This window comes from Amblyraja radiata, chromosome 26 (genome assembly GCF_010909765.2).
Source record: "Amblyraja radiata isolate CabotCenter1 chromosome 26, sAmbRad1.1.pri, whole genome shotgun sequence".
Lineage (NCBI taxonomy): Eukaryota > Metazoa > Chordata > Chondrichthyes > Rajiformes > Rajidae > Amblyraja > Amblyraja radiata.
This window is the reverse complement of record NC_045981.1, coordinates 17358758-17373197: the sequence shown is the minus strand read 5'-3', so window position 1 is coordinate 17373197 and position 14440 is coordinate 17358758. Positions and strand designations below refer to the sequence as shown.

At 41.6% G+C, this 14440-nt stretch overlaps 1 protein-coding gene across 2 annotated transcripts in view; it reads left to right on the top strand.

Moving 5' to 3' along the window:
- LOC116987977 (lysosomal alpha-glucosidase-like) overlaps positions 1-14440 on the top strand; it is a 58797-nt gene that overhangs the window by 31607 nt on the left and 12750 nt on the right. For both annotated transcript variants that reach the window (XM_033044347.1, XM_033044348.1), the window contains exons 9-16: positions 1419-1529; positions 2122-2235; positions 4433-4517; positions 4684-4801; positions 7017-7150; positions 7739-7890; positions 9928-10076; positions 11681-11822. In XM_033044347.1, the coding sequence (XP_032900238.1) occupies positions 1419-1529; positions 2122-2235; positions 4433-4517; positions 4684-4801; positions 7017-7150; positions 7739-7890; positions 9928-10076; positions 11681-11822 (1005 nt within the window). The remainder of the gene's footprint in view (positions 1-1418; positions 1530-2121; positions 2236-4432; positions 4518-4683; positions 4802-7016; positions 7151-7738; positions 7891-9927; positions 10077-11680; positions 11823-14440) is intronic.

The following is a 14440-nucleotide window of genomic DNA, read 5'->3' as shown; positions in this document are numbered from 1 at the left end:
TCCTTAATGCAGGTATAAAGAGAGCTCTCAGCACCTAGTCTTTCCTCAAGTTTTTCCATCACCTTTGGAAACTTGTATTGCTGTTTAAACGAGGACTAAAGTTGTGCCAATGAAAGTCAAAGAAGCCATTATGAGACTGAGGGACGTATCACTGATGGGGATGAGTCAGAGTATAGAATAGAGATCGAGCGACTGTCCATATGGTGCCAGCACAATAACCTGGCCCTCAACACCAGCAAAACCAAGGAACTGATTGTGGACTTTGGAAGGAGTAGAATGGGGACCCACAGTCCCGTTTATATCAACGGTATATGGTTGAAAGGGCCAAGAGCTTCCAATTCCTGAGCGTGCACATCTCTGAAGATCTTTCCTGGTCCAAGAACACTGATGCAATTATTAAGAAAGCACATCAGCGCCTATACTTCCTGAGAAGATTACGGAGAGTCGGTTTGTCAAGGGAGGCAGCAATTCTACCATTGTGCCACAGTGCTGCCCACGGTGTGGAGTGAAGTGAATGTGCACGACTTCTGTGAGAGATGGTTTTGGAAGGGCAATCAGTGCAGCAGCTCAGCACGGAGACGTGGGGGTTCAGGGCTGCAGTCTGATCAGCAGGAAGGAACAAGGTGGACTTTGTTGGGGATTATCAGTGGCCGCTTCATGTCTTTACCGACCCATGGGCTCTCTTACCATCTTTAGCTGAATGGGATGAAGCTGCTGCCTCTTCCTCCTTTGGTTTCTTAAGGGCCTGTCCCACTTGGGCGTTATTTGACGCGACATCCTAAAAATTGGTTGGTGTGTCATGATGCGCGTGGTGAGGCGTGGTGGCGTATGCAGTGATGCGCGACGCCCCAGGATTTTGCAGTGCTCAAAATCCTCGCGCGCCACCTGCGTGACGTATCCCTTGCACACACTGACGTACTGATGGCGTACGCTGACGTACTGACGGCGTATGTGTAGCGCGTGGTGACGCATGGTTACGCACTGTGAAGCACGAACATTGCCCATGCTAATTTATTATGGGTCACCGTGCGTCAACGTCGGTAACCATGTGCTGCCCGTACGCAGTCGGCGCGCCATTTGACCACTCGTGTATAGAGCAGGCGTAGTTTTGAAATTTTTTCACCAAAGTATCTTTGATTTTCTCTGGGAAAATCCTTGCCATGGAGATCGGACTATGTACGAACGACATCACAAATGGCTCCGAAAAGAAGCAGGGCCCTCAAGAGCACTTGGCGCACGACAGTCACTACCAACCTGTCATGTAAATGACGCGCACGTGGGACAGGCCCCGGTCCTGAGATTTTCTCTATGGAAATACAGCTAATTGTTAGCAACCATTTTAAGTTTAATTTTATGCCTGTAGAAAGGTGATTTCATTTCCTTTGAGAATGCTTTATGTACCTTTTCTTGTGTTGCAGGATCCTGGCATCAGCAGTGCAGAGACACCAGGGAACTATAAACCATATGACGATGGTGTCAAGAGAGGTGTCTTTATTAAGAATGAAACGGGCCAACCATTAATAGGACAGGTAAGTGCAGCAAGGAGCAGCCTGAATTGTACATACTGTATGTTTTTTTTCCATTTTCTTATCATTAATTGCAAGCAATATTATTTTGTCACAGGAAAAAGTTAATAATGTTCCGTAAATTACGCCCAAGTCGGACAGGCCCTTAACTCAGCGGATAAGGCACCATCTCTGGGGAAAAGGAATAGGTGACGTTTTGGGTCGAGACCCTTCTTCAAACCATCTGTGAAGACAGACTGTGAGGCCAAAACAGTCTGGTGAAGGGTCTTGACCCAATACGTCACCTACTGTATTCCTTTTCTCCAGAGATGCTGCCTGACCCACTGAGTTACTCCAGCTTTTTGTGTCTATCTGTGGTTAAAACCAGCATCTGCAGTTCCTTCCTACACATTAATTTAACATCAGTCTTCCAGGCTAAATGAAAATTCAAGCAAAGAAACTTATGGATCCTGCCAGAGTGATCATGACATTAAGAACAAATTATTACACAAGTTAAATAATGTTGTGTTGTTTCCAGATGCTTGATTGTTGTACCAGTAATAATCCCAATCCTCATGCTGGAGCGTATTCAGATTGTTCTGATTGCTTTATTTAGGTCTGGCCAGGTCCAACAGCCTTCCCAGATTTTACAAACCCAGAAACCCAGGCCTGGTGGTATGAGAATGTTAAGGAGTTTCATGCTCAAGTGCCATTTGATGGAATGTGGATTGTAAGTATATGAAGAAAATAAAGAAAGCTCAAATTGCAAGATTTAAAAGCTGTGCAAAGTGAAAAAAAATTACAGTTGAATAGGTACTTTACTATTCTCAATTTTTTAAATTCTTCCATTGTTCAGAAGATTTAGCCAAGGTCGGTTAAACAACGAAAATTATTTAATCTGCATGTGAGCAGTATACAGAACTGCCAGGTAGTACGGAATTTCCATATTTTGCACGGAAATGCGATAAGAATACTGATGTACGATTTTGCGTTAAATACGGATTTTTAAAAGGATATAAAAAGTCATACTGTACATCTAAAAATGATAGCAGATTAAATCTATTAGTATTTTAAATTTCAAGATCTGGATGAATATTTTTGTACGCTTTGATCTGCCTGTCCCACCAGGTTTAAACAGAGCGCTGTCAGTTTAACGTGGGAATTTAAACGAAGAGCTGTTGGCGACAGCGCTATAGGTTCTAAATATAGCACTACCGGCTGGAGTGCTATGGGCTATGGCCACAGCGCTTATGGGTCACAGGCTGTTTGGGAAAATTCTCATATAACAATGAGTCTTTGGAATTCTCTTTCTCAGTGAAAGTTGAGCCTTTGCTTATTTTTCAGGCAGTGGTAGAATTCTGGATAAGCCTGGTAGTGAAAGTTTACCAGTGGGATTGCAGTTAACTTGGGATTAACCTTGATTTTACAGAACGGTGGGTGGGCTCAAGGGGGAGAGAGGGAGGGGTTGAGAGAGGTAGAGGATAGGGAGAGAGGGATGGAGAAAAAAAGGAGGGAGGGAGGAAGGAGAGGGAGAGCGAGGGAGGGAGAGGGAGGCTTCCAAAATGGCTTCTACATCATCATCTGGTGCTAAAAGCAGGAAATAGCCGTTCAAGCAGCAGTATACATAGAGATGGCAATGAATGCACTGTCAAGTAAGGTGCGTAGAAGACATGTCAATTGGTAACAAAGTTATGCATTCTTGTACTCTTACATGGGTATGACCGCACATTTAAAAAAATCATTTTTTTCAGCAAAATGGCACCGCGTAAAAATACTGATTTCCTCTGTAAAATACTGATTTTCTGGTACTAGAATACTGAAATGCTCTGACAAAGCTTGGCAGCTCTGAGTATAATACAGAAGAAAGTACAGTTATATTTATGTAATCTGCTTCCGGAGGCAGGACCTTATTATGCCTTGAAGTCCTGTATGTCTCAGTAGCAGTAAAACCAACGGCTGCCCAGTTAACAGGCCTTGCCCCCAAAACACTCCTGACAAGTAACAAATTCAGAGGATTTTGAGATTGTGGTTAGCAGAATAGGTAAGGGCAATTCAATTGATGTGGTTTACTTGGATAAAGTGCCACACAAGAGAGTTTATTAATAACATTAATGCACACAGTATCAGGGATGATAAACCGGTGTGGATTAAGGATTGAATAAGGGACAACAGGCATCTAATGAATAACATGTCATTTTTGGCCACTACACCATATGTTCATTATCTTATATCATTTATTTAGATGAAGGGATCAAATATAGCAGCTCCAAGTTTCCCGATGATGGAAAACTCTTATGGGCAACGGGCTGTGAGAAGGATGTAGAACAGTTTGAGGAGGTTGTTTAGATGGGGTAAATGAATGGAGCATGGACATATCATGTGGAACAATATGAAAGATAAACACAAAGGGCTGGATAACTCAGTGGGGCAGGCAGCATTTCTGGAGGAAAAGGATAAGTGAAGTTTTGCGTCGGGACCCTTCTGAAATAAAATTGTTCCTTTCATCGGCAGAGTATTTTTGGTCAATGCTGAGAGTTTGAAAGATGTTGATTCAGTGGGACCTTGCCTATTTTTACACTTGCACATCGGTTTGCAAATATTCGTCTTTGCAGATGTCAGAGACTTGACATGGAAACAGTTAAACTTCAGCACTAGAAACAAAACCACTAGCAATGACCAACATGGTCAGTCCATAAATGACGTTTGATTTGAGGGGGAAAAAGGCACTCCTTTTACGATGTTCTGATTGTGTGGCTTGGGTACAGCCCTTGCCTCAATGTCATTCTAGACTTCTTCATTCAAGCACTGAGATGGTAATGTCTGTAGATTAAATAAGTGTAGAAGGTTTAAAAGACGTGGAAGAGCTACATCTGTCTGAGATAACGTTTTTTACATTGTCAAAAAAAATTAAATAAACTGTTTTGCAGGACATGAATGAACCAACCAACTTTGTGGATGGAGCAATAGGTGGCTGTCCAGACAACAATTTAGAAAATCCTCCTTATGTACCAGGTAAAAGCTATTATTCCAACTTTCACTTTCAAAACCATTCTATGCCCTTCTTTGTAATTAGTTGTTTCGAGTGTTTTGATTGGTTTAAATCTTTAGTTTTCCCTTTTCCTTGTATTTCTGACTTTTGTGGAAAATAATTTAGTAAATCTCCATTTCTCTGCTGCAGATGTGACCGGAGGATATCTGAAATCTCGTACACTGTGTGCATCTGGAAAACAGCATCTCTCAACACATTATAACCTGCACAATCTGTATGGGTTAACTGAGGCCATTGCTACCCATGAGTGAGTATCAATTTAATCATAAATACAGTATTAGTAGTACTGAACATGAATTAGTCAGGGGTTTCTGAACACTGCAGTTTTGTTTTCATGAGAAGGTTTTCATGTACAGTTCACCTTTTTGCTAATTCCTTGAGCTAATTGCTAATTTTGTGTGAGTTTGAAAGTAAATGTTGTCGGGCAAGTACATTGCATTAAAGCCCAATCTTGGCTTCGGTGGTTGCACAAAGGCGCGAATTCCAGCCTCTGAACAGGAAATACATTTTTTAATTTCCTATTCCAAGGCTATATTTGAATTGTACCACTTAGAAGGAACCAGTAGTCAAATTGCAAACTCCTAATCTGAATGCATTTAACGGTTGCAGAGATTTTAATGAATAGCCATTGTCTTAAGGTCTGCGCCAATGCGTTGTCCTAGACATAATTTTGGCCCACAGCCCCTATTGCTTCATGATGACCTACCTAACTCCAAATCAAAGAACATCATCAGAACCAGCACAGATACAATGGTAAACACTCCTCCATAATGTTTGGGACAAAGACCCATCATTTGTTTATTTGCCTCTGTACTCCACAATTTGAGATTTGCAATAGAAACAAACACATGTGGTGACAGATTGTCAGATTTTATTAAAGGGTATTTTTGTACATTTTGGTTTCTCCATGTAGAAATTACAGCTGTGTTTATACATAGCCCCCCCCCCCCCCCCATTTCAAGGCACCATGATGTTTGAGACCATGGCTTTAGCGGCGTCTGTAATTGCTCAGGTGTGTTTAATTGCCTCCTTAATGCAAGTATAAGAGAGCTCTCAGCACTGTCTTTCCTTCAGTCTTTCCATCACCTTTGGAAACGTGTATTGCTGTTAATCAACATGAGGACCAAAGTTGTGCCAATGAAAGTCAAAGAAGTCATTATGAGACTGAGAAACAAGAATAAAACTGTTAGAGACATCAGCCAAACCTTGGGCTTACCAAAATCAATTATTTGGAACATCATTAAGAAGAAAGAGAGCACTGGTGAGCTTACTAATCACAAATGGACTGGTAGGCCAAGGAAGACCTCCACAGCTGATGACAGAAGAATCCTCTCTATAATACCAAACACCTGTCCGACAGATCAGAAACACTCTTCAGGAGTCAGGTGTAGATTTGTCAATGACCACTGTCCGCAGAAGACTTCATGAACAGAAATACAGAGGCTATACTGCAAGATGCAAACCACTGGTTAACCACAAAAATAGAATGGCCGGGTTACAGTTTGCCAAGAAGTACTTAAAAGAGCAACCACAGTTCTGGACAGATGAGACAAAGATTAACATGTATCAGAGTGATGGCAAGAGCAAAGTATGGAGGAGAGAAGGAACTGCCCAAGATCCAAAGCATACCACCTCATCCGTGAAACACGGTGGTGGGAGTGTTGTGGCCTGGGCGTGTATGGCTGCTGAAGGTACTGCCTCACATCTTCATCGATGATACAACTGCTGATGGTAGTGGCATAATTAATTCTGAAGTGTATAGACACATCCTATCTGCTCAAGTTCAAATAAATGCCTCAAAACTCATTGACCGGCGGTTCATTCTACAGCAAGACGATGATCGCAAACATACTGCAAAGGAGTTTTTCAAAGCTAAAACTTCAAGCAGTCATTGCATGCAAAGGATATGCAACAAAATACTAAACATGACTACTTTTGTTTACACGACACTGCTGTGTCCCAAACATTATGGTGCCCTGAAATGGGGGGACTTTGTATAAACATTTCTACATGATGAAACCAAAATGTAAAAAAATGGCCTTTATTAAAATCTGACAATGTGCACTTTAACCACATGCAATTGTTTCTATTACAAATCTCAAATTGTGGAGTACAGAGGCAAATAAATAAATGATGGGTCTTTGTCCCAAACATTATGGAGGGCACTGTATATGATGTCTGATCACAGTTAAATGGTAATTTACTGTAGACTGAGGTGGTGGAAGGGGGTGGGTTTGGAATCCAAGGAGTCTAGAAGCAGATGCCAATTGAACTCAGTGACTAGTGACTGAATCTTTTACAACAAGTATGGCGCAGAAATGCCAACAGCAAAGAAGGAGCAACAGGTATAGCCAAGAAAAAGGAGGAAATAAATAATGTCGAAGTGGAACAAAAGTATTGTCTGTTGGCGGCAGGAATTTATTGCAAACTTTAAGCCATAATGCAACCTCTCTTGTGTTTAGTGCTTTGATCAAAGTGAGAGGAAAACGGCCTTTTATTATTTCACGGTCCAGTTTTCCCAGTCATGGTCATTATGCAGGACATTGGACTGGAGACATCTCGAGCACCTGGAATGACATGTATTACACCATCCCAGGTAGATAAATTAACGTGGATCTTGTTAATTCGCCTGAGAAGTTAATGCTAATTTCCTTTCTCCAAGGATGTTGGCTGATATGTTACTTTTGTTATTTGTGGAATTTTATGGGTTTTCCAAATTATAACTGTTAGGTTATCTGGCAGGATTGTACCAGAGAAAAGTTAATTTTCAACAGGACACCATGCCCAGATCAATTTTTAATAATTGAGATCTTTTTCATTTTCCTTTCACGAAATCTCTCATTCCAGCAACTCGCATTCCAGCAACTGGCTGACAACAGACAGGCATCTGATCTGAGGTTTTGTGCTTTGTCTCTGCTGTTATATGCTTGCAAACTTAAATATGTATAAAAAAGCAGCATACTCCTCCTCATCTCATCCTGCAATAGAGGTCTAGTTGAATACTTTGTACATACAAGTGTTTGTGTACATTATACAACCTCAAAGTAAATTATTTTTATTGCAGCCAATAATTGTTAAATTTTTTTTGAAGAGATGAAACAATTTGTTATCTGTTGTATAACAATAATTTAAATACGAAACTTGGAAAGTGAAAGATAAAAAATTAAAATTGTTTACTTCATAGCAATAATGCTGTTTAACATGTATGGAGTTCCACTGGTGGGAGCAGATGTCTGTGGTTTTCGTGGGGCAACCAATGAAGAACTTTGTATACGCTGGACACAACTTGGATCTTTCTACCCATTCATGCGGAATCATAATGACTGGAAACAGCCGGTGAGTCCTTGAGAGAGCAAATTTTGTATTTTTTAACACAGTGAATATTCATTACTTTTAAATGTATAAGGATAAATTGATAGGCATCCTGTATAGCAATTAAGAAAGTAGTAATATCTTCAGCTAGTTCACTTTAATGATTAGAAAAAAACTTTACTTGCATTGTGGAAATTGTGCATTTTTTCATTCTGTAGCAAATGTAATACAATAATTTTTAATGAATCGCAAATATAGCAACATTTTTACGTATAAATCAATGAAAATGCCAATTGGTTAATTTCCCCTTTAGGATCTTCATCTTTGTGCAATTTTCATTACTAATAGCAGCATTCGAGTCACAAAAATTTTCTGAGCTGTTAATTGTGTCTGAGATAGAATGATACACAATGAAACAGTAGAATGATAGTCACAGAGCAGGCAAGGAGGATTAGTGTAAATAGCCAAAAAGGTTGGCATAGACTTGGTGGGCATAAGGGGTCCATTTCTGTGCTGTACAACTCTGACTTTATGACTGGATCCATTGGGTTCAAATGTCTGTGACCTGGATGTTGCTGGCTGTCCTCAATGAAAAGTGCAAAGGTGAGGGCCCGAAATAGGAAAACGGCGTTAAATTGGCCTTTCATTGATTTATATCAAAAATAACACATTGATGGTGTTGTTCCAATCATGCCATTTCATTTAAAAAATAATTGGCTACAGAATAGAAAAAAATGCATAATGAATTCCTGCTTCTCAAGTTAGGTTCTATTCTATTAAAGGTGACTACCTGAAAACCTATCAAAAGTAATACTATGTATTTATGAAAATAAAATGTGTCTGTAAAAGGTTCCCAATATGCTTGAGAGAATTTAAACTGTTGCCAGGAGCTAAATTTCAGAGCGGTATTGTACTATTAAATTTGATCATCTTCAATCAAAAGATTATTTTTTTTTGTTAAGGGCATTTTTGAGAGAAATCACGACTAGGCTCTTTGCCTCTCTGAAAAGCAATGTAGTGGCAATAGTAAGCCAGAGATGAAAACTACAACAATACATTCCTGGTGAAATACCAAGGCTTAAATTAAATAGTACAACCCCAATGTTTCAATTCATAATGGGTCTCAAATAGGTTGGGTAGGAACAGGGCTGGATTTATGTATAAACTAGACAAGCTTAAGCTTAGGGCCTCAAGATCTAGGGGGGCCTACTCACCTCGCTGCCTCACCGGACACATCGAACCTCGCCGCCCCACCGAGGAGGCCAATTCACTGGATGTGTTCAAGAGAGTTAAATATAGTTCTTAGCACTAATGAAGATCTGGACCCAATGAGATAGTGGATGGGACGTGGAGATTCCAGTGGCGCAGTGGTAGAGTTGCTGCCTTAAAACGCTTCACAAGTCGGGGCTGTCGGGGGGCCTCAAGTGAAATAGCTTAGGGCCTCTCTTCATCTAAATCCGGCCCTGGGTAGGCAGCATGTACTCGTTGCCAACCAGATTGTTTTGTTGACCCCATCAAATTTTTTTTAATTTATCATTTTTCTCAGGAATGCTCGTACCCAATTTTCACTGAACATTTAAGTGTCAATCACATTATTTGAATTTGGGTCTCCAAGTTCATAGTGTGGTCCTCAAGGTGATTATTTTAGTAATTTAACTGCTCTGTCACTACATTATCCAGACCAACTTACTTTTCTTGAAGATAGACATAAAGTGCTGTAGTAACTCAGCGGGTCAGGCAGCATCTCTGGAGAAAAAGGGTGGGTGACATTTCGGGTCGGAACCCATCTTCAGATTGAAAGTGGATGGAGAGGAGGAAAGCTGGAGATAGGAAAATGCCAGAACAAATCAGAGTAATTTACCTGAGTTGCAAGTAAAGAACAGCAAAACATTCTCTCCTTTTGCATTGGGCCTACACTCCACTGGTTTGATATTGCGGCTTGGGGCTCCTGATTAGACATGGTCATTCAGACTATTTGAGAGACCATTTTTAATATAATTTAATATTTTTGCTTTGAATGGAACACCAGGTATAAAGGAAGAACTATATTTTGTTTTTCAGTCTCAGGAACCATATGTCTTCAGTGAGTCGGCACAATCAGCAATGCGGGAAGCTCTTTTCACTAGATACATGTTGCTACCTTTTCTTTATACACTTTTTCATAAAGCGCATTCTACTGGAGCGATGGTTGTTCGACCACTATCATTTGAGTATGTTAATTTTTTAATATGGCATGTGAAATATTTACACAATTAAGTTGGAAAATAGATTAAAACTAGATCTAATCACTTTGCCTGTGGGTTTGTTTTGAGTGATCCAATCCCATTTTAATCTGAATTCAGACTTTTTCATGAGGACTCCAAAGCCAAAATTGGGTCATTAGGAGCCAAATGTGTTCATATTTAGTCGTTGAAGATGCATCTTAAGCATGGTTCAGTACTCTTTATCAGTTCACAAAGTAAAAAATGATAATGTCCAACAATTAATTAACAATGAAACCATCAGTAGCAGCTGAAAAACTGACAGCAATTTTATGCAGTTGCACATTCCAAAGTGGACTGTACTGTGTAAAATTCACAAATTGTTGCCTGCAATTTTAAATTCTTCAGAGACTTCACTCACTGCAAAAACCTTAAATCTGTGGCACAGTAACGGTGAACAAGTGCATACTCAACCCACACCAATGAAAGTCAGAACTTAACCCAGGTCACTTAAGTAGGGGCAGTGGCTTTCCAGTGCTGCTCCAAATGTTACATATTTTTGTTTCAGCTACCATTTTAATCTTCTGTGCACTGCAAACTTTTTATTTTCTGTAAAGATTTTTTAAAAATCAACTAAAAGGTTGACCCATTTATTTCCTGATTTGCATTATTAGAATTCTTCAATGCTCTGACATTAACTTTGTTGGACTGCTTTTCTATTGAAAATCAGAAGCTTCTTGTTATAGGATACTAAAACAAAGGAAGTTGGTATTTTAGTTGTGTGAGGTCTAAATTGGACCTCATGGGGTTTTATAACCCATGTAGCCCAAGAGCCATGTGTTCCAATTTGGTATAATGATCAAAGGTATTGCACCTTATTAAAAGCCTACAGAAAGTGTGAGTACACCACTTCAACTGGTTTGCCCTTCATGTTTTGCTAATTAAAAAAACTTCCATAATAATAGGAATAGCCAATCAGGATTTTCTTTCAAAAACCACGCAGTGAATGCCTAGTTTTATTATTATTTGCCAAATATCCTTTTTCAAATCATTTATTAATAGATTACAGCATTTTCCCTTCTACCGAGGATGGGCTAACTGATCTATACTTTTCTATTTTTTGCTTTCCTTTTCTTAAATAGTGGAATTACATTTGTAATCTTAAAGAACCGTTCTTGCACCTGGAAAAATGTTTGAAGAACGTCAACCAGTGGGTTGCACCCTTCTTCAATACCCAAGGATGCGGGTCATTGGGTCCTGAACATGCATTTCAGTCTTTCAGCTCCATTAGTTTCACCAATACAATGAATTCTAAGCAGTTGAAAAAAAGAACTGTTGATGTCGGTTACTACACAAAAGGATACAAAGTGCTGGATTAACTCAGCGGGGTCAGGCAGCAACTGTGGAGATCATTGATAGGTGACGTCGGGACCCTTCTTTAGACTGTTTCAGTCTGCTGAGTCACTCCAGCACTTTGTGGTATTTGATCTTAAAACTAGGCACCGATGCTGCTGGTGGTACATCACCAAGGTGGTACATTTGAATAAAGTATATTTTATTTAAATAACTTAATTTATGCCATGTGTGTAAATGCTGTCTTTTATTGGCTTTAGATTCCCTCAAGATCAAAATACGATAAGAATTGATCGTCAGTTCATGTGGGGGAATGCACTTCTCATCACTCCAGTACTTACACCGAAAACAGTGCAGGTGTCTGGCTATTTTCCCCCAACTACATGGTACAGTCTATATGATGTAAGTATTGTAATTTCTAATTGTAAGTACAGGTGCACAACCTTTTATCCGAAAGCCTTGGGACCAGACACTTTTCGTAATTCGGAATTTGTCGGTCTTCGGAATGGAAATTTTTTTGCGTAGATTTTAATGGCTGGCTCAGTGGTAGAGTGCTCGGCTCATATCCGCAAGGTCGCGAGTTTGCGCCTTGATCCCGGCAGTTCCTCGGTCGCGAGTTTGAGACTTCAATGTAGTTTTTTCTTGCAGAATAAATGTCTGTATGAAATGCAGTGTGTTGAATGAATTCCTGAATTTGTAAATGTGACCGCAGCATTGAATCACCTCTCGCACTCATGTCACCCTAGCGGGGCTACATGCCCTTAGGCGGCCTAAGGCGACATTTTCACACTCTTATATCCGTGTGCAGCAAAGGCGACGTGCGTTTGGCGCCAAACGTGAGCTTTGGTGTGCAGACGACATCCTGGAAAAAATGTCCGGTTTCTTCCAGGTAGGCGATATACCCTCCCGGGCGATATACCCTCCACTTCTCTTTTATGAAGGGGATTTAGTTCCCCTTTCTTCCAGGACCGACCGGAGGTTCCGCTGTCACCTCTGCGGGCCACCCTCGGTGAACGCTCACTCAACTTTGTCTTGGGATTCCTACTCTCCCGCGCAATGTAACCTCACCTTCTCTTTTATGAATGGGGATTTAGTTCCCCTTTCTTCGAGGACCGACCGGAGGTTCCGCTGTCACCTCTGCGGGCCGCCCTCAGTGAACGTCCTGTCTCCCTGTCCCTGGGATAGTAGGGGGCAATCAAACAGCACAATACCCCCCTCCCCCTCCAACTCCAGAGGAATCCGCTCCCCGATGGGCCGTTACGGCGACAAGTGGCAGTTCGCCCACAGCCCGAGCTGCGCGACCCCAAGAACAAGACGTACCTTGCACACCATCAGCTTCTGCCCATACGGGGAGCGTGTTCCTCTGGAGTTGGAGCGGGGCTGGGCTGGAGTTGCTGATCTGGGATCTCCGTGCTTGCAATGGGCCTGGGGATCGGTGTCCCGATGAGGGGGCTGTGGGCGAACTGCCACTTGTCGCCGTAGCGGCCCTTCGGGGAACGGCTTCTGGTGGTCCTGATGTCTCTGGCCAGTTTGCAGTTTTCCTCTGGAGTTGGAACGGGGCTGGGCTGCTGCTGGCTGTGGGTCTCTGGGATCTCCGTGCTTGCAGTGGGCCTGGGGGTCGGTGTCCCGTTGGTCCTGACGTCTCCGGTGACTGGCACTGACCTGCTAGCATTGCCGACATGAAGACAGTGCATAGCCCCCGCGGCGGTGCAATGGGCGGGGAGCTGGAGAGGGGAGGGAAGGGGTCACACACATGGCCGGGAAGCAGAGGGGTGTAGGTGGGGTGAAACTGAAGGCAGCGACAATCTGCTGCTGCTGCCTGCCCGTTGAGTTAAAAAGTTCCCACGCAAGACTCACGCGCTACCGTGGGAACTTTTTAACTCAGCGGGCAGGCAGCAGCATATTGTCAATTATTAACCCTCCCGCGCAATATACCCTCACCTTCCCTTTTATGAATGGGGATTTAGTTCCCCTTTCTTCGAGGACCGACCGGAGGTTCCGCTGTCACCTCTGCGGGCCGCCCTCGGTGAACGTTTTCAAGGACCATTCTTCAAGGACCGAAAAAATGTCCGCTATTCGGAGGTTTTCGTTGTTTGGATCTTCGGATAAAAGGTTGTGCACCTGTACTGCATTTTCAATGTGATCTCAGAAAGAAAATTATATTGGTGTGTGACATGCTCACTGCATTCATTCTGTTCAGTTTGTGTGTTCAGCAGTGTAAGTTTGCCACGTTCGCCTTTACACAGATATTTTGTTTTTATTAAATTCTCAGGAAATTCATGAAAATATTTTAATTTTAGGGTCTGGGGCAAGACAGAGTTCAAGTTTAGTGTCTTGTTCCGGGAATTTTTTTAGTTATTGGCGAATGAACAAATAAATGTCCACAAAAAAATCACAAAGTGCTGTAGTATCTCAGCAGGTCAGGCAGCATCTTTGGAGAACATTGACAGGTGACGTTTTGGGTTGAGACCCTTCTTCAGACTCGACTCAAAGCTTCACCTATTCATTTTCTCTGGAGATGCTGCCTGATTCGTTGAGTTGCTCCAGCACTTTGTGTCCTTTAGTGTAATAACCAGCATCTGCAGTTCCTTCTTTCTGCAAATAAGTGTTCACTCCAAACTGGAAATCTTAGGGTTCCCCAAAGTATGATGGGCATGGCAAAAGCCCCATCCTTGCTCCAGATTCCTGACCTAAGCTTACCTGAAATCTAAAGAGCTCCATCTTGCAAAGCAAAACCAACAGGATCCCTCGTGGCAAGGTATCAAAAATGTCAAATGCTTAAAACATGCAATGTTTCTGAATGAAAAGACCTAAAACATTCAAATATCTTAAGAAATGAATCCAGATTGTTTAATACTTGCAAACACCATGTAACTGTTCCCTCCAATGGAATAAATGGAGAGGCAACCATTCTTCTTTAAGCTCCATCTTGGTGCTGACAGTTTGTGTAGATTCTGCTCCAAAGGTCATAGAAAATTTGGTGTTCTTTGACTGAACTACATGAAGTCCAACATTCGAGC